The sequence below is a fragment of the Sciurus carolinensis genome, chromosome 8, assembly GCF_902686445.1.
Source record: "Sciurus carolinensis chromosome 8, mSciCar1.2, whole genome shotgun sequence".
Taxonomy (NCBI): domain Eukaryota; kingdom Metazoa; phylum Chordata; class Mammalia; order Rodentia; family Sciuridae; genus Sciurus; species Sciurus carolinensis.
In genome coordinates, this window is record NC_062220.1 from 130,786,170 (window position 1) to 130,805,222 (window position 19,053).

Below are 19,053 nucleotides of genomic sequence, written 5' to 3' on the forward strand. Positions count from 1 at the left end.
GGTCCAATCCCATCGCTTCTCCAAAAGTTCCTCAGCATCGTCTCTGCAGAAGATTCTCTGGAGGGGTTTAGGGACCTGATCAGACATCATGGACTGAACCCCCAAAGAGCAACTCATTACTGAGAGGAGGGGTCAGGGAGCTTTTTCTAGAAAGGCCCGGAGAGTAAACTCTTCAGCTTTGTGGATCTGACACAATTATTTGACTCTGTCATTATATCATAAAAGCGTTCACAATTGATATGTAAATGATGAACAAAATTGCGTTTCAATAAAACTTTATTTGCAAAAACAAGTGGAGGGCCAGAATGGACTCATGGGCTGTAGTGGGCTGACCTAAAAAAGTGGACACCATGCCCCGCTGCCCTGCTGATGGGCAGTTAAAACAGAATTGCTCCAGATCATGTCTCTGGAGCAATGAGTTAGTGAGTCCTAACAGGTGTCAGGAGTTGGGATGAGCCACAAACAGGGCAGTGCCATCCCTGCCCTTGTGGGGCCTATACATTAGTGGTCATGTCAAAAGCCACCAGCCAGGGCTGTTGCATATGACTGGGTCAAAAACTTAGGCCTGAGAATCAGAATTGTATCCTTGCTTTGAGTTTGCTGTGTGGCTGCAGGGAATTTGCTTGGGCTCTCTGAGCTTGACTCAGTTTTGAATTCTTTATTTTTATTTTTTTTGGGGGGTTGCTGGGGATTGAACCCAGGGCCTTGTGCTTGCAAGTTTACCAACTGAGCTATATCCCCAGCCCCCATTTTTTTTTTTTTTTAAACTGGGGATTGAACCCAGGGGCACTTAACCACTGAGCCACATTTCCAGCCATCTTTTTTTAATGTTGATAGACTTTTATTTTATTCATTTATTTATACGTGGTGCTGAGAACCCAACCCAGTGCCTCACACATGCTAGGCAAGCACTCTGCCACTGAGCTATATCCCCAGCCCCTTTCTTAATGTGAAACAAAACAAGCCATCAGCAAAGGTTGCCCTGCAGATGTAGACCCAGCCCGGTCACCTCACCTCGGACTCCCTGAGTCTTTCTCTTGTCAAATTTAAGAGCAAAGTTTGCTTTAGGCTTTGGTGTGCCGTGTATCAGGAACAGAAGCCCTTCTCCTGCTCCAAGTACAGAGACTCTCTCCCTACACAGGAGTCAATGACTCCCCATTGCTTTTAAAATTAAAGACTTAAATTCTCAAGATGCCTTGACACCCTTCTTTTCCTCCAGCTCATCTCTCTCTTACTCTCTGTCCTCTGTCCCTTTGTTCTGTGATGGCTCTTTCTGTTCAGTTTTGTTTGGTTTTCCAGTGTTGGGTATTAATCCCAGAACCTCGTGCCTGCTAGGAAAGTGCCCTTCCTAGCATCTGAGACTTATTGCCACCCCCCTGACTTATTTTGAGACAGGGTCTTGTCAAATTGCTGAGGCTGGCCTCTAACTCATGAACCTCCTGCCTTGGCCTCCCGAGTAACTGGGATCGCAGGGGCCCAACAAGTCCTCTTAAGTTTGCACATGTAATTTCCTCTGCCTGGAGCACTCTTGGCTGTTGACTGTCCCACAACTGCCACTTGCTCTTCAGATCCCACCCCTACTCCATGGTTTTTGAACCCTCTCTTGCCTGTTGCCTATTTCCCTGGAAGCTCCAGAAGAACACGGTGTGTCTGGCTCATCGTTTGCTGAGCATGCTTGCTGGGATTGGTCGGTGGGGATGCAACACTTCCCACCTCCCTCCCCTGCATGAGAACTGCCGGGGTGGAGAAGGAACCGCAGTCAGCTCAGCCAGTGGCTGTTAGATTCCTCTGTACTGGAGCCCAGTAGTGGGCTAGCCTGGGAACCAAGGGCTGTTTGTGGGCCTTCTGGGGAAAGTGTGCCCCTTGGTGTTGACTAAGGGCCTGATACTGTCACGACAGCCCCATCTTAAAGCAGAAGACATGGCTACTTGAAGCTCTGCTGCAAGCAGATCCTGTGCAAGATTTGGTTGTCAAACAACCTCGTTCGACTTGGACACTCCTAAGGGTTAGTCCCTGCACTAAATCCGGGCTCCCTTATTTGAGCGGTGGATAGATAAAAACGCTCATAGCTTTTGGAGGGCACCACATCCCCCTGGGCACCCCTGTGGCCTGCAAGCTGCATTTGTGGAGTGACCTCAGATTGCAATTTGTTCAATCACTGCTCTAATAAAAACCTAATAATCCCACAGAACAAAGAGGAAGCACTGTGTGACCAAAAGCCAGAGCCGCTGAGCTGCAACCTGCTGTTTGGGATGGTCAAGCACATATTCAGTTAAGGAAAATGAGGAAAAACAATTAAGCACGTGTGGAATCCTGGAAATACGGCGATGGGCAAGGACCACACCTGAGGTGTCAGGTATTACCTATGATTTTATAACCTGTCTTTAATTCATGGGGAACTGCTGCTGCTCCCCAACAGGATGCCGTGACCGGGGGTGGGAGGGACATGGAGGACAGCCCTTAGAGAATGCCCCCTGTGTTCCCCAGTGCCCACTCTCCTCCAGAAAGCCAAGGCTCTGCAAAGGCCCAGGGTGGCTGGACTGTAACGCAAGCCCCCGGCCTCCTCCCGAGTCCAGCTGGTCTTGCGGTCCGTTTCTCCAGAGCAGTGGGTCTTTGTTTTGTTTTCAGTCCTGTGTTCAGCAAAGCTCTCATAAGAGAGGCCAAGAGCAGAGCTGCTGTCCTCCAAAAAGCCCAGACCTGGGAGCGAGTGGCCCTAACTGCCCGCCCTCCCCCACCGCCTCCCCCCCGCCCTCAGGGACACCCGCGTTTGCTGATTTGAAGCATCAGAAGAGGAAATGGTTACTTGGGGCTTGCCAGGGCCAGGATTCAATTCCCCTCCTCAAGTGGGAAAAGAACTTCAGGGGTTCACTTCCAGCCCCAGATTCCAGCTGCTCGTCTGCAGCACCAGGAGCTGGTTTCTGAGCTGCAGAGACAGTGTAAAGCCATCCCCACACGAGAACAGGGGCTCCCCCAGCTCGCAGGCGGCCTAGGCAACCGGAGGTCAGGAGGGGGCTGGCCCCAAACCTGGAGGGCTGAAGGGCAAAGAAACGTCACGCTCCTAACCCGGTGATTGTCCACAAGGGTGGCTGCAGGAGGAACCCAGGGCTTGGGCAGGTGTCCTTGAGCACCGGGTCTATGCTGGCACCCGGCAGAAGAGACCTCAAATCGCAAGGAGTCTGCAGATCTGATGGGGCATCTCTCCGGATGATGCCTGTGTCTTGGCTGCAAACTCAACTCAGACCGGCTTACATGGCAACGGGCGTCCTAGGGTACCTCGCTGGAAATGCAGCCGGGCCTCGGGCATGGACTTGGGGAACCAGAGCCCGGAGCCCCTCCTCCATCACTGTGCACCTGCTCTGCCCACATGCTCCCCAAGTCCCAGGTCCCCGTAAAGGAAAACTCCTATCTGCCACCACTGCAGGTGGCCCTGGAGGTTGGCCCAGCCTGAGCTTGACAAGGTCAGAGGTCATACTCTGGAACAAAAAGTAGAGCTGAGCAGATAATCCCACAGACGCCGCACCCCAGACAGGGCTGTTCTCAACCAACGAATATTTATTGACACCTTGTGCCAGATCCTGGGGATCCCAATTAAGGAAAAAAGTCCCTGTCCTTATAAAGCTTATATTTCATTTGAGAAACAAATCAATTTCAGTGAGCTGCTGACCCCACGGGGGTCAGGTATTTGTCGTGGGAAAATGTGGGCAGGGGAGGGAGGGTGCCAGCTCCCAGGGGTATCAGGTGGAATGCTGGGTGCAGACACTGGAGCTGGGGAGGGATGGACCCCCCAACGGGCGCATCGGTTGAGGGGCCGAGGTGGCAGGGTAGGTCACACGGGGCCTCGCAGCCGATCCTAAGGGTCTTAGGTTTTACTGAGTGGAACAGGAGGCCACGGAGGGCGCTGTGCCTAGCTACGTGGGCCACTGGGCACTCTTTAGTGACTGGGCAGTATGGACTTCTTAAGCTGTTCCCATACAGTCTGCCACCATCCAAGTTTTCTGAGAACAGAGTCAAAGCAGCCATGGACAATCCGTGATGTGCTCAAATCAACTTTATTTACGGAAATGGCATTTGAATTGCACATCGTTTCTACCAACCAACCACTCACCCTTTGCCCCCCGTCCACCATTTAAAAATGTAAAACCCATTCTTATTTTATGGGCCAGCCATATAGAAACTTCCAGCAGGGTGGATTTGGCCTTAGTTTTCCTTTTTAACCTTCAAAAGTCAGCCTGGCTGTTGCTTTGAGAACAGACTGGGGAAGGAGGCTTGCTCAGGAAGCTATGATGGCGAGTTTGGTCATTGCTGCCAGGCAACGGGCACCCAGATGCTTGTCAAACACTGTGTGGCCTTTGTGTGCTAGACAAGGGGAGAACCACTCTTCTTCAGACACCTTGACAGATTGTTCTAGAAAACATTATTTGGAAGTGAAAAAGGGAACAGCTTGCTGGAGATAGACCAGTTACGAGGCTGTTCAGGCAACGGTCTGGCTTCTCTGTGGGGCAGGAGGAGGGTGCCTGGCAGGTGGCCCTCAGAACCTCCGCCTGTCTCCTTCCGTGGAACTGTGAACCCCCGGAAGAAACTGGGTCTGGGAACGACCCATCTGTCATTCTGGGAACTGTATTTGAAGGCAGTAATAAGCAGTCAGGAGTTTGCAAATGAAGGGGCACTTCACCGGCTATCCCAGAGCCTCGCAGCACTTCCTGTCAGGTAGAAGCAACTTCCCAATTCTGACCTCACCACCGCAGCCCCAAAGCTGGCAATGTGTGGCTGGAATCTCGATGGCTGATTTTCACTGCACTGTAGTCTGAACCTTTCCCGGCTGGACACTTGGTCCACTTCACACTCTGCCAAAAGCAGCCTTCAGGGCTGGGGGGGCTCAGTGGTGCAGTGCTTGCCTCCCAGGTGTGAGCACCACATGTAAATAAAGGTCCAGCACCAACTAAAAATATATATTAACAAGGTTAAAAAAAAAAAAAAGTCTTCATCCAGTGGATGCCCAGATGCAAAAAAGGGGCCTAGTGGGGCGCGGTGGGGGTGGGGTGGGAAACGGGGAAGGAGCAGAAGCAGGGCTATCGGGAAGGCACCCGGGGAGCTCCCAGCCCCCCAGCACCTTGGCAAACGGTTCACCAGGGCCCCAGGCTCACGCCTCCTAGCAAACTCCCTCCCCAAGAATGTGTGCTGCCTGTTGGTTTCGGGGCAGGGCGTGACATCCCGCTCCCCATCTTCATGGTGGCCAACTCAGACGTCACCCCCACCACCAGGAATGAGCCTGGGTGCTCCACCACCGAGCTCCAGCCCCTCCCTTCTGAAGAGGAGCTCTTGCTAAGTGACCTTGAACTTGTGACTCTCCTCGTCAGCCTCCCAAGTTGCTGGGATCTAGATACACAGCGCCGCACCCAGCGCAGACTTAAAATCTTACACACCCATCCAGTGATAATCAGGAGACAGCTGGGATCGAGATGAAGCCTAGCAAAGTCTATTTAATCCCTATCATTTTTAAAAACATATTGCCCAGTTTCTGTGGCCTTTATCTCTTGCCATATTAAAGTCTTAAGTAATTTGATTTTTGTGGGGTCAATCTAACGTCTCCTTTGTGATTCACTCCACACTTTGGGGTTAATGCCATGGCACCATTTATATCCCACTAACTTATGATGCTTATTTTAATAATTGTTCATTTATCACCAATACTTTAATTATTCTTTCTGGGAAGTGAAGAAATTAACCAAAAACCCTTCCGAAAAATTGAAGCCAGGCGTGGGGACACACCCCTGTAATCCCAGCAACTCAGGAGTCTGAGGCAGGAGGATCACAAGTTTGAGGCCAGACGCAGCACTGGCAACTTAGTGAGGCCCTAAGCAATTTAGCGAGACCTTCCCTCCCTGGGGATGTGGCTCAGTGGTAAAGTGCCCCTGGATTAAATCTCTTTTCTTTTAAAAAAAAAAGAAAAACTGAATTTAATAATGACTCACAACTTCTACCTACAGCTTGCAGGAACATTTCTGGTGTTTATTCTACACATAAATGTGAACTGCTCACACAGATTCTTAAAGGGCTCTGTCACAAAGCAGCTGTCTGAGTGAAGCAGCCTGCCCGTCTATGTTCTTGAAAGTCCTAACAGGCACCACCTTCCTGTACGTCTCTGCTGAGCAGATAAGCCACCCAGTGTCACTGATGGCCAAGTGGTTTCACGGGAGAGATGTAACAACTACGTTTTAGACGCAAATTTAACTTTTCTTTCTGATATCAGCAACATAGTTCATGGTGAGACACTTCGAATATCCAGAAACGGTGGGTGGTGACACTCAACACCCAGAAATAACATCCTTGAGCCCCAAACTGGAAGCAACTGCATTCAGCAATGTATTCATTATTTCCTATGTGATACTTTTTTAAAGTGACTGTAAATGACCACACAATGTTACAGTGTTTCAACGTAACAGGTAACACGTAATTCAAACACATTCCTTCTAACTTTCATCTACCTTCCACTGGCTCCTGGGAGACAGAATTCCCACAGGTGAAAATCCTGACTGTGGGTTGGCCTGGCCGACTGCCCCCCAGGAAGGTGCTGCCACCCTGCAGTGCAGCGAAGCCCCAGCACCCTGGCATCCTCTGGAGGCAGGGTTGGAACACAGGGCACTGTCCAGCCTGGGCACCAAGTACCTTCCTTAGGAAGGAAGGTTGTGCCTTTGAGGACAACTCATTTTAATGTGTCCGCAGAAGGAAAAAGGGTCACTTGGAGTCAACAGATTCTTAAGAGCCCACACAGTTTTTCTGGACACAGGACACTAGAGCAAGGGAAGTAACCTTTAAAAAATGGAAGTTCTCCCCAGACAAGGTCTGGCTGGCTGTCTGGGGACAACATGATGGCATTTTAGGTCTTCTGGCAAAGAATCAAGGCAGCTGAAGCCAGAAACCAAGCCAGTTGTAAACAGACCACCATGCGTCTCCCCCCTGACTGCAGGTCTGCCAGAGTGGCTGCCAACTTCTGCTTCCTGCAGCCTCGGCTGACCACAGCCTTGGCGGCTGCTCTGCTCACCACCAGGCACCTAGCCTGAGGTACTGAGGAGGCACCTTCGTGACGACCGTTTGTCATGGCTACAAACGCTCAGAAAAAGATCAACAGTGGGACATTCTTTGCTACAAACACTGAAATGTCATGAGACAATGGAGAAATATAAAAAGGGAAGTCAAAAGAGACCGTGCAGCTCAACCGGCACCGAGACACTTCGGGAATACTAACTGCTGCCACGCCAGGAATCAGCGCGACCTGGTGGCCACGAGCTGTACAGCAGAGCTGGCTGCAGGGCCAGACTTGGTCTGCAGGGTCTGGAGCAGGAACTCTCCCTGAAAGGCCCCTTGTGCACTCAGCCGCCCGCCCCAGCCCCCGTCCTTACCTCAGAGAGTAGAGTCACCAGGCTGGTTCCCAGACTCGGAGAAACTGCGCAGGGCAGAGAGGCCTAGGCTGCCTCAAAGAGACAGCGAGGCGTGAAAGAAACACGGGACACCGATTTGTAATCCATGACTTTTATCTTTGAAAATGGAAGCAAGTGTTTTCACAGGACACTATGGCGCTCTATAAGAGCCGATCGAGGAGTGACTCGCCGTCCTCCTCCGGGATGCCACGGCATTTTTTAAAAAAGAAGACAAAACAGGAAAGTAATCCACAAGGCTTCAGGCACCTACTCTGGGCCTGGACGGGCATCCGCTCATTAAATAAGTCAGAAGCTACAAACTAAGGTCGGGGTGACTTTCCCTCGCCCTCCCTCTCCTCTTCAAACCACTTTCCCCACAGGGTTCCACCAACCACAACCTGTTTTACTTAATTTGATATCAGAACCTTAAACCATTTCTGAATCTTAGAAATGAAGGTCCTCAGCAGATTACATTGATTAAAAAAAATGTAAGTTTGACTTATGTCACTGTAATTATTGTTTTCTTTACATCTCATTATCCACTTTTATATTAAAAACACACACATACATACACACAAAACCGAACACTCAGATGCCCTGAAATTGAGGAGACAGCAGTCCCAATATTGTTGGTCAAGAATATGGCACCTCTTCTGCTGGGACAGTACCCAGTGGGGTCGTGCCGTCTAACCGGCTGCCACCACTCTCCGCTCCATCCTGGCTCCTGGACACACTGCTTCCAGTCAGCCCTGCACCCGCCCAGTGCACACACACAGGAGTGTCCCCTCCATGGCCCGTGTCCTTCCAGGACAGAGGATCGTTAAGTCTGGTTTTGCAAACATGCAACTGAGAACATGGCAACAGGGGACCAGCACTCTCCTGACTCCTCCGGGTCCAGGGAGCCTCCGTACCTCACCGCAGCTGTGAGTGAGCTGCAGCAGCCTGCTCTGTGTGCGGGGTGCAAAGGGGCATGTCCACACGTGCTCAAGCTAGGGCAGAGGTCTGCTCTCCCTCTTCTGCTTCATTCTAGACCATTCTCCTCAGTCTCAACATTCGACAGCATCCTCTGGCCTCATTTTGCTGAATGTGATCGGGGCTAAAAGGCAGGAAGACAGGCAGGACTGCTGGGGCCCCGAGGGAGACGCAGCAGCCACGAGGAGAAGGCAGGGGCCCTGTGGGTGTGAGGGGAGCCGCTCCTTCGCCAGCAACGCTCAGACAGTGGAGGCCACCAGGGGTGAGAGCTCCCCTCCAAGCTCCCTGCCCGGCTAAGCTGCTGAGCTGGGCAAGAGGGGACACGCGACGATGCAACACTCTCGTCCCGGTGCCCTTGTCAAGTAGGACCGCAGCCTGAGCGGTGGGGTTGGATGTGAGACTCTGGGTAACAAACTGCAGAAACACATGCTAGTTTGGTTAGATTATAATCATCTGAAGCACAGAATCAAGGAGCAAAATTTCATCTGGTACAACCACCCAATTTCTAAAAAAAAGAGAAAGGAAAGAAAGGAAGAGATATGATGAGAGCTTTTTTTGATCAGAAGACTCAACAGAATGGGGGGAAGTAAGAGGGGTCCACATGATTTTCAAGTCTTCCTTCTGTACAGTCATTAAGATGACCAGGTTTGTGCTGCCAGCGAGCCAGCACCGTGTGGCTACTGCTCTGATTGTTCTCAGATGAATGTTTATACAAAATAATATCTTCATCTAGTTTATAAACATACACAGTGCTGTCCCTTTCAAATTAAGGAAAAAAAAAATCACACACAAATACTGCAAAGTAGCAAAATACAAAGAAAAAAAGCTACTTTTGGTTTTGGCAACATTAAAAAAGAAAGAAATATAAAAAGCAGTGTGGCATTGGTCCCTATTCATTTAAAAAAAAAAAAAAGGTACTTGGGCATGACACTGAATTGGAATTGATTTGTTTTCTAAAATTCAGAATATCTGGAATTTTAAAAGTAGCACTTTTGTCTTTAAGAGTTCAACAAGTCACATAACACTTAAAACATCAAAAAAGCTTTCTGATAAAAAGCTCAGCTTTTTTTTTTCTTTTTTCTTTTTTTTTTTGCAAATTTGGGAGACGGATCGAGTTCTTACTGGAATGTGGCCTATCACCGTGGTTGACAACTCTGAAATGGAATGTCTCCAAATGGCAGTGCCTCCCTCTCCCCTCCCTAGGACCACACCAACAACCAGCTACCAAAGCACAAGTTCTTGCTCCCATGTTTCCGAGGGGTGGGGATGGGACCTTCAGGCTGCTATCTTCGCCATCTGCTGTTCTAACTTGGAAATACGCTCATCTTGATTGCAGATTGTGTCTTTTATAGATTTGATCTCTTTTAAAATCTCATCCAACTTGGCTTCGTTTTGCTAAAAATAAAGAAGGGGGCATCAATTAAAAAGCAGTAAACAAACTTCAACACAATTCTGACTTTAAGACTTAAACGTAATTTTCTATTTTGCAAATGGCAAGCCAAAGTCACCAAATTGGAAAAAGAAGTCTAAACTGCCGCATGTAAGCCTGATGAGTACTCAGCTGATGCTGGTCTGTCCCTCTGAAACTCCACAGAAAAACGACCGTCCCATGGCACTACCTCTGTCCCCATGCCTGTGCACTGAGCCAGACAAGGACTCTGTCAGGTCACAAATTGTAGGATAAGACTGGCTCCTTCAAGGCTGCCCTGCATCCCCACTACCCTTCCAGGTGAGGGGTGATTCCTTCCATCCCCGAGGGAGGCCTTGGAGTGGAATTCCTGGGCCTCTGATAACGATCTTTCCTAAAGAGGACTGAGCCTCACTTGGAGCTGACCCAGAAACCCGACAGCCACCGAGGCCGGGCACTGGCTCTGAGGTCAAGGCTCCTCAAGGCGCTCAGCCTCCTCATTCCTCTCCCCTTCTCAGTGACAAAACCCGCCCCTTTCCCCTCTGCCCCGGACTCCCCTCCACAGCCCAGGCACCGCCTGTGCGTCTCTCGCCAGGGCCTGATCTTCCGTAGCGGCCGCCTCAGGTCTTCAGAGGCAGGCTGACTTCCGTCCCTCAGCCATGGCTCTCGCCAAGGGCATCTTGCTGTGAGCCCACACAGCGCCCGGTCCTGCCATTACCATGCCAAGCAGCAGCACCCAGCCTCCTTCAGGACCCTCCTCCTGGCTCCTGTGACCCTGCACCCCCTTGTTGTTTCATTTCTACCCAAATCAGGTGGTTTTGGGGAAAGACCGTTAAGAAAAACCCACAAATGTCTTATTCACTCTCAAAGATGGTAGTGGACTGACCTACTCAGGCGTGTGTATGATGAGGACATAATGTAATAAGCAGATAATCAACAGAGAATAACCAGAGCTGAAGGAGCCGAGGGTGACCATGACCCATCAAGTCGCATGCCCCAGGACTTTCATATGCCCCGTCCACGTTATCAGCTACTGAAAACCCCCGGGTGTCCACGGGGGAACACTAGTTGACAATGCCTTGGACAACAGAGGGCTTTCCAGGGGACGCGGCTGGCGTCAGCCAGGTACGTTCCTCAAGCTGCTGTGCTCCTTACCACACTAGCCGTGTCTGTGGTTTTCTTGGGGACGCTGATCAGGTCACACTTCTTGTTTGCAGTGGGCTTGCTGTCCAGAATGTTCTTCCTGACCACTTTGAGATCCCTGTTCTTGCCTGGAATGTAGCCGTGCTTCAGGGAGATGAGGACGGGGTCGGCATTCCGTCCCTCAAACCACTCTTCTGCCTCCAGCGCGGCTTCGGGCCCTGCGGTGTCAGGATACAGGTCATCCTGGAAAAGGTCAGACTGCCAAAGACATTTGGGGAAACACTTCAGTAAGCAAGGAGAAAGTTCTGGGTCTGGGATTTAAAACAAACAAACAGGGATTGCCTAGAAAACTGGGCACTCACCTTCCTGGGAACAGTCATGATAATAGGCTCACACTTTCTCTCATGAAGCTTGAAGAATCTTTAAAGGAAAAATAAAGGCAAAGTTGCATAAAGTGAAATACGACTGTGAGTAACAGGATCAGTAACTTCTCCACAGTGCTGTATGGGATATGAGTGCATCTTTACCCCTCACCTCTGATCCACCCTGGTACTTGGTGTTCCCATTTCACAGATGAGAAAACCAAGGCTCAGAGAATCTCTGCCAGAAAATGGCAGACTGGAGACAAGAACATGAGTAGAGGTCCATGGATTACTGTGACTGCCAGACTGCAATTACCTGGGGCAGGTGGATCGTGGTGGAAATAGTAGCAACCCAGGTAATGATTCACTTGTGAAAAAGTTCCCATGTCAGCGAACAGGTGAGGACACACCCTTGACATGAGGCAGTCTCTATGCCCTGCATGCTATGTCTTCTGCCAGCTTGACATAATCAAACATTTGTGAAGTATGAATACAACTTTTGAAAAGAAACAGAAAGCAATCCTAGAAAGTAAGATTTTGATTTGGGGTAAACTTTTTGTTGGTTTGTTTGTTTGTGGGGGGAGCAGGTCCTTGCAATCCTCCTGACTTGGCTCCCAGGTTGCTGAGATTTCAGGGGTACACCACCACACCTGGTAACATTTTGATATCCAGCAAACTAAATCAAGGAAAATTTGAAATGATCTAAAATGTGGAAAGAGTAGAAATGTAAAGAAACTTGCATTATCCTATGGAGGGAGCAAAAAATTATCCTCTAATTGGTGGGGGAAAGGGGTAGAATTTTCTTTTGCATCTCATAAGAAACAAAACAAAAAATTATAATGAAAGTGATGAGAGCAAGCCAATTTATTTCCAGCCAGGAAGGAGCATAATCGAGAGTTCTCTCTAGAGTTCTTGGCAAGAGAGGCAGCCACAGTGAGCTGCAGCAGAGGCGACAGGCTGCCGGGACACACACTCGGACCAAAAGAGAGTCGAGTGTAGCTCTGTGGGAAAGGTGTTCACCAAACCCTTTAAAAAACTGACACATGGGCTGGGGAGACAGCTCAGTTGGTGGAGTGCTTCCCTCACAAGCACAAGGCCCTGGGTTCGATCCCCAGCACCACAAAATAAATAAATAAATAAATAAATAAAAACAAAAAAACTGACATGTCGCACCTGCCTATTCACTATTTCAATTGGGTCACAGATAAACCAAAAGTCTTTTTAAAGAATGATTTAGTGAAAACCACACAGTGGAGGAGACGGCCAGCACTGATGTCGGGCTTGCGACTACGACCTCTGCAGGACAGCTTCCCGAGCCCCGTGCTTCCCCTCCATAAAATAGGCATAAGAACACTCCGTCCCAGGTCATCACCAGACGCAGAAGAGGCGATCCACGCAGGGAGCTGGGTTCAGGGTCCCACACGTGATCAAGGCTCCACACAGACGGACAGGAAGGTCCCAAACAGCTGTGCTCAGGCTTTTTTAAATGTTTAGATGGTGGTAAAATAAATGTGTTTCTAAATAATTGGGTGTAATCTTAAGTTCAGATTCAATTTCTTTTAAATTCACTTTTGATTAGTTTGGTCAAACTGGAATTTTAGATTATCTGGGACAGTTTTCCTTCCTTACCCCAGCTATTAAAAAAATAATGATTAAATAAATTAAAGTCTATAAAGATTGTTTTCCTATTATTTTTAAAGATTTAAGCATCAATTCTTAATCATGTGACCAGAAGAGAGAACGTTTTGGTTGCTGTTGCTTTGCTTGTTTTAGGGTGCTGGGATTTGAACCCATATAAACTTTTAAAAGTCTATATGAACTTTGTTTTAAACCAATGTGTGGTATGACCTCATATCTGATACTGTGGTGCTATTCTGTTGTTTAAAATGGTCAGGGCCATGGGGTTTTCAGCATCTACTGTTGGCCAGTTGAGAAAAAATGGGCCCCTGGGAAGCCCACTAGTGTTAAAGGATACACACTTCAAATGTAAGAGTAGTACAGACAAGCAAAAACAGCATGACCTAGCTGACTTTCCTAAATCAAACTCACCTCACAACTCATTGTAGAACCTTTGAATTCTCTAGTTTAGGACCAGTGGGATCCACAGTCTATAGTGGAACTTGCTCTTATCCCCCCATAGAGCAGGAAGCCACCCCCTTTCCATTCCAGGGCCAGGTTCTCAGCCGTCTGCCTACCAGGGAACAGTGGCCACAGCCTCAACTCGAGGTCAAGAGAGGAAGGTCTCACTACTTCATTAAGTGTACAGTACACTCGGCTCTGCCACTGGACTGCTGTGCTTCCAGCTGCACGGGCAGGAAAGGAGTTGTGACTCCATACCACGGGGGGGGGGGGGGCGCCTTGGGCACGCAGCATGGCACAGACAACTGTGACACCTCACAGGGCCGTTCTTTACCTGGCAATCTCACATTTGTTAACATCGAGTCCTCTCTTGGGCATGTAACCCATGCCCCTCTGAGGCTCCTTGCTGCTGAATGTATTGAGGTAGTGGACATATGGGGATTCATCCGTGATCTCAAAGTAGCGAATACTGCTGTCTCCCTGCAAGAAATCAGAGATGAGTTTGTTTAATGGTGTCTGAAACGTCTGGTTTGGGAGGTGTCTCTCCTGTATGACTCCAGCATTAATGGGGACCAAGCTTCAGTGGCTGACCTTTTCTCCCTCATAAAGAGGCCTAACTGAAGTAGGCACGTTTCTTTTCCTCGGAGGTTAAGCCCTCACTATTGATGGATCACTACCACGCCCTTTAAAGATCTCCTCTGCATCTCTGCCAAAACTGCCCTGCAATTCCACAAAGATCAAACAAAAGGAGTCAAATTGCTGAGCGTGCAATGACTGATTTAATGATTTGCTCACTGATCCAGGACAGTACTGTTCACAGGCCTGACAACATCAATACCAGACAAGCAGATAACAATAAAAACTGAGATTCTTCTAATTAAAAAACATCAGTTTTCATGACTATTCTTAAACTTCAAAAAATAGGACTACCTCATTGCAATGTGTTAAATTCTACAGTTTCCTTGTTTAGAACAGTCATATTTTGGGGAAATTTGAAGTCTAAGGCATATGCTAATCTAAGTATAAATAATGGTCACACCCTTACACCAACCTAAACCATGAAGGAGGCCCTACCTGGGAGAGAGAACACACACGCATGCACGTGTGCACACTAGACAGAGAGCTAGGCAGACTCTCGGTTCTCGGATTTCCATCTGTTTCAGTGATCTAAAGATCTAGAGCAATGGAAACGAAGCTCAGCACATGCTGGCCATTTTCTGCATACCCCAAGTGATTTTCCACCTCACATCAGTAACCCCTGCTACGTGCTCCTTTGGTTGATTTTGATGCAGCAAGGTTAAGGCATATGTACTTAACAGCTGTTAACATCTGCAGCAGAGTGACTTTCAAGGAAACAGACAAGACCTAAGACTCTAGGTAACTGATCTAAAAAAATATGCAAAGCAGCTCAGAAGCACGCTCCATCAACTACAGAAAGGAAAACATCGACCACAAAGGTGGCTTTCTAACAGTTTGGGGGCATACATCAGGATTACTGTTCTTATTAACTTTTATGTCAACTACAAAAGGTTCTAAGGAGTTCAACCTACAAAAGAATAAGGAACTGTGAGTTTACCATCTACAAAAGTGAAATAATACAGCATTGAAGCTATCAACCATTGAGCGACACTGAGGTCCTAAGGCAGGAGAAGGTGCTCTGACGGCAGTGTGGCATCTTCCTATACCTAACAGCTGTCACCTTCTGGAACTTTCTGACAATCTTTAAGCCCAGGTTTCTACCACTGAACCCCGGGAACCAGAACCACCCAGGAGATCCTGGAGAGTCTTGGAGGCTCAGAGCTCACAGGCCCACGGCATGCGGCACTGAGTACACCCACACTCATCTAGGGCGACCTGATGGTTCTCAGACCAGTCACACATCTGACACCACCACCATCCTACAGGACCCTCAGGTGGGAATAGAACATAGGAGGATTCCTGTGGTCTGTGTTGCCAGGTCTCGCACATGCTGGACGCAGTGAGCTGCACCCTGTCCAGGCACGTCCTCTTTTTTTCACTAGAGTGCTGGAGTGAAGATTCCCAACTGCATCCATCCCAAAACTCTAGCCCAATCTGTGCTTCAGTCAAAAGTATGGAACACAGAATGTTATTACCACATGATTGACAAGTGACAACTGGCAGTCTAGGGACCCAAAACATGCCCAAACTATCTGTCCTTATCTCAGCTTAAGACACACAAATGAGACAAATCAAAACCATTAAATGATGGGGCTGGGGCTTTTGTTTAGTGGTAGAGTGCCTGCCTAGCGCACGTGAACCCTGTGTTTAATCCCTAGCACTAAATGGGTGAGGACTTTTCAATTGAATATCAGAATCAGTTTACCTTTCCACATAAGTAAATGATACTGGTGTCAGGATCATAGAAAGGCAGCAAAACCCCATTGCTAGTGTCCATTTCATGAAGAGCAATTGGTTCCTGCATGTTTTTCTGAAAATAAAATATTCATGTATTCATGTATATGTATATACATTTTTAAAAGACAAATTTGTATGACCTTATTAGACATTCTTGAATTAAGTGAGCTATTTTTCAAAAGTAATACAAAGCTTGAAAAATGCACATATAATTTCATTCACATAAATACCAGTAGGGATCAAACTCACTGAAAATTATACGATTTGAAAACATAATTAATGCACACATCAGTATGACTGTGTGACAAAGATAAGAGCATTTTCTTTTTTGAAAATATTTTTCCTTATAAAATGAACATGTATACATACTTTCAAAAAGCTCAAAGACATAAAGAACATTATAACTGTCTGTAGTTTAGGACTGCTTTTCCACTTCTGCTAGTCACAAATGCTTTCCCATGACTATTTTGATTTAGACATTTGATTATAGATTAGTGTAGAACTGATTTCCTAGATCTAAAACACTGAATTCTTTGCACATTCTTTTTAAAAAAATATAGTCAGCAAAGACTCCATGGGAGTATCAAGAATGTATTTTTTGGGGGTTGGGGTTATAGCTCAGTAGGTAGAGTGCTTGCCTTGTAAGCACAAGTCCCTGGGTTCAATCCCCAGCACCCCCCCCAAAAAAAAAAAGAAAGTATTTTTTAAATACATTTACCAGTTATCCCCAGTGAGGATGGGAACTTCACATTCAGCTCAAGACAAGGAGGAGTTTAGAACACTATGCTGGAATCCCACAATTACAACTTAACAACCCAGAGCCCCGCCTGGAACAGAAAGCTCAAGTGAAGGCGTGAGGGAAGCTGGGAGGGGACCCACCGGACTCCAGAGCGCCAGCTGCCGCTCGCTCATGCGGCTGAACCCAGTGGTGAAGACGTTGCCGTCAGCCAGGAAGATGGCTCTCATGGGCCTGGCTCCCTCATGTGCTTTCTCCTTCTCCTGCAGTGAGAGCAAAGAGGCACGTTAGCTACATTCAAACTGCAAGAAAGAAAGGTGGGCGGGAAGCCTTATGCTGACGCCACCTCCCCCCACGTGCATCCACACTCTCCTGATGGGAGAGGCCAGTGTTAGCCAGGACCCACCCCCGTGAGGACTCAGAGCAACACAGGTGAACTGCCAAGGTCTGCCAGCTGGCTAACAGGCGAGAGCTCCAGGATCTGACTCAAGAACCTCATCCTCCTGCCACATCCTGCTGCCACCCCAAGTCCATGCACTGCAAACACAAAACACAAGAGGACTCTGCCAAATGTTTTATTTTTCAAGAAAATTATAACCTTAAGGTTGGGTGTAGTCTATAATTCCTACCAACACCACCAGACATAAAGAAGTTTGGTCTAATTAACCCCTCTCTTTCTTTTTTAAGAACCAAGAATTGAACCCAGGGGTACTTAACCACTGAGACACATCCCCAGCTCTTTATGTTTTGAGACAGGGTCTTGCTAAGTTGTTTAGGGCCTCATTAAGTTGCTGAGGCTGGCCTGAAACTTGGGATCCTCCTGCCTCAGCCTTCCCAGCCCCTGAAATTACAGGTGTGTACCGCTGCACCTGGCTAGTTAACCCCTTTTTTAACCTCATTTACGTAGTAAAGTGTGCTAGTTAGTACCCACCCTAGGAAGATTCTGGGTAGAAAAGGGCTGCACGGGGTTGGGAAGTCCCCAGTGGTCAATGATCACTAGTCACAACTGTCACACTACCCTTCAGAAGTAATGCTACCACAGACCAACCATATCTCAGGAAGGGTCTCAGAGCTCGGCTGAAATAAGACGTTCTTGGATTCAATATGTGCCACTGCAACCCTGATTAAAGACCCAAACGTCCACCTTTCATCAATTTTGCTCCCCAAAATGGGGATGAGACCTGATGAGAACCTGCTGCAGCTCTGTAAGGCTCTTTAGCAATCACTCTGGAACAGGGTACAGAACCACTAATCAATAGTCAGCACTAAGCCCCAAGACCAGAATGTAGTCTGGTTTAGCTGCACCAGAATCGTGAACTCTTTAAGGACACAGTGAACTGAGAAAATTGTTTCTCCATGAGAAATGGTCACCACGTGAGAGAGGTGAGTGAGTAAAGGCTGCAAATGTACACCTCTGGAGGGAAACGTGACAGCGGACGTCAGAAGCGGGACACGCCTCTGCTCCTTCACAGCTGGTGTCTGCACTCAGCAAGGCCCACCAGTCAGTGGTTCTGCCTGCCTTACAAGCACGGAGTTCACAGTCACTGAAGCGCCACACCACCGGGCTGTGTCCCAGCATACTCACAGCAACAAGCTCTTGTTTCCTGGGATCGATCACTCTCACTTTCTTGTCTTTGGAAGCTGTGCAGATCAGACTGCCATTCCGGTTCCAGCTCACATTATAAATCATGTCTGAGTGCATATCATCCAAGTTTATGAGGGCTTCCCCTGTCCCCACATTCCAGATGATGATGGCATTGTCACAGCCTGCAACAAGTGAAAGACTGTTGTACAGAAACCCCTGTACAACAATATGTGCAAGAAAACTAGAAGCACCATGAGGATATAAATAAATGCATGGAAAGAAGGTGAGGATAAGGGGCTCTACTTACTGGAAGCTGAAAACTAAAAGTGACAAAGAAAAAAGGATACATAATAGAAATAAAAATCATTAAAGGATCTTGTCCCAATATCCTTTAAAGCAAGGTATCACCTGGACATGTTGGTGCATGCCTATAACTCAGGGAGGTTGAGGCAGGAGAATCACAGGTTTGAGGTCAGCCTCAGCAACTCAGCAAAACCCTATCTCAAAAATTAAAAAAGGGCTGGGGATGTAGCTTGGTGGTAAAGCATCCCTGAGCTCGATCTCCAGTACTGTCGCAAGTAAGTAAATAATCATGTGTTGCTTCCAGAACATTAGTTCAAAGATAAAGAAAGAATACCCTAAAGGTAAGTTCTAGCCAATAAAGCATTTTTATAAGTGATTTAGAAAAGCTAATCACTAATACCTGTGATACCTAAATTACCTAATGGGGAGAAGTAGGACATTTAAGAAAAAAATAAATAAAAAAACCTGCACAACAGTATAAAAAATTGGAGCAAGATCTGGGATGGAGAGTCAACACTTTCTCTGCCTTGCTCTCACAGGCAAACAGGTAACTGCAGCCACTGCAGGCGGATCAGACAGTCTTAAAATACGCAATCCACTCCAGTCAAATGTTGCCCTTCACTTGTAAAAGGGAGAACCAGGAGCAGTCTGCTCATGACATCCTATGTGTG

The 19,053-nt window shown here is 47.9% G+C and overlaps 1 protein-coding gene across 2 annotated transcripts in view; it reads right to left on the reverse strand.

The window, feature by feature from the left end:
• Positions 1–7,642: 7,642 nt before the first annotated feature.
• Positions 7,643–19,053, reverse strand: part of Coro1c (coronin 1C) — a 75,850-nt gene continuing 64,439 nt past the window's right edge. For both annotated transcript variants that reach the window (XM_047560351.1, XM_047560352.1), the window contains exons 5-11: positions 18,080–18,261; positions 16,638–16,757; positions 15,727–15,831; positions 13,717–13,862; positions 11,304–11,361; positions 10,954–11,199; positions 7,643–9,785 (exon numbers count right to left, since the gene is read on the reverse strand). In XM_047560351.1, coding sequence (XP_047416307.1) covers positions 9,666–9,785; positions 10,954–11,199; positions 11,304–11,361; positions 13,717–13,862; positions 15,727–15,831; positions 16,638–16,757; positions 18,080–18,261 — 977 coding nt within the window. In that variant the 3' untranslated portion in view covers positions 7,643–9,665. The remainder of the gene's footprint in view (positions 9,786–10,953; positions 11,200–11,303; positions 11,362–13,716; positions 13,863–15,726; positions 15,832–16,637; positions 16,758–18,079; positions 18,262–19,053) is intronic.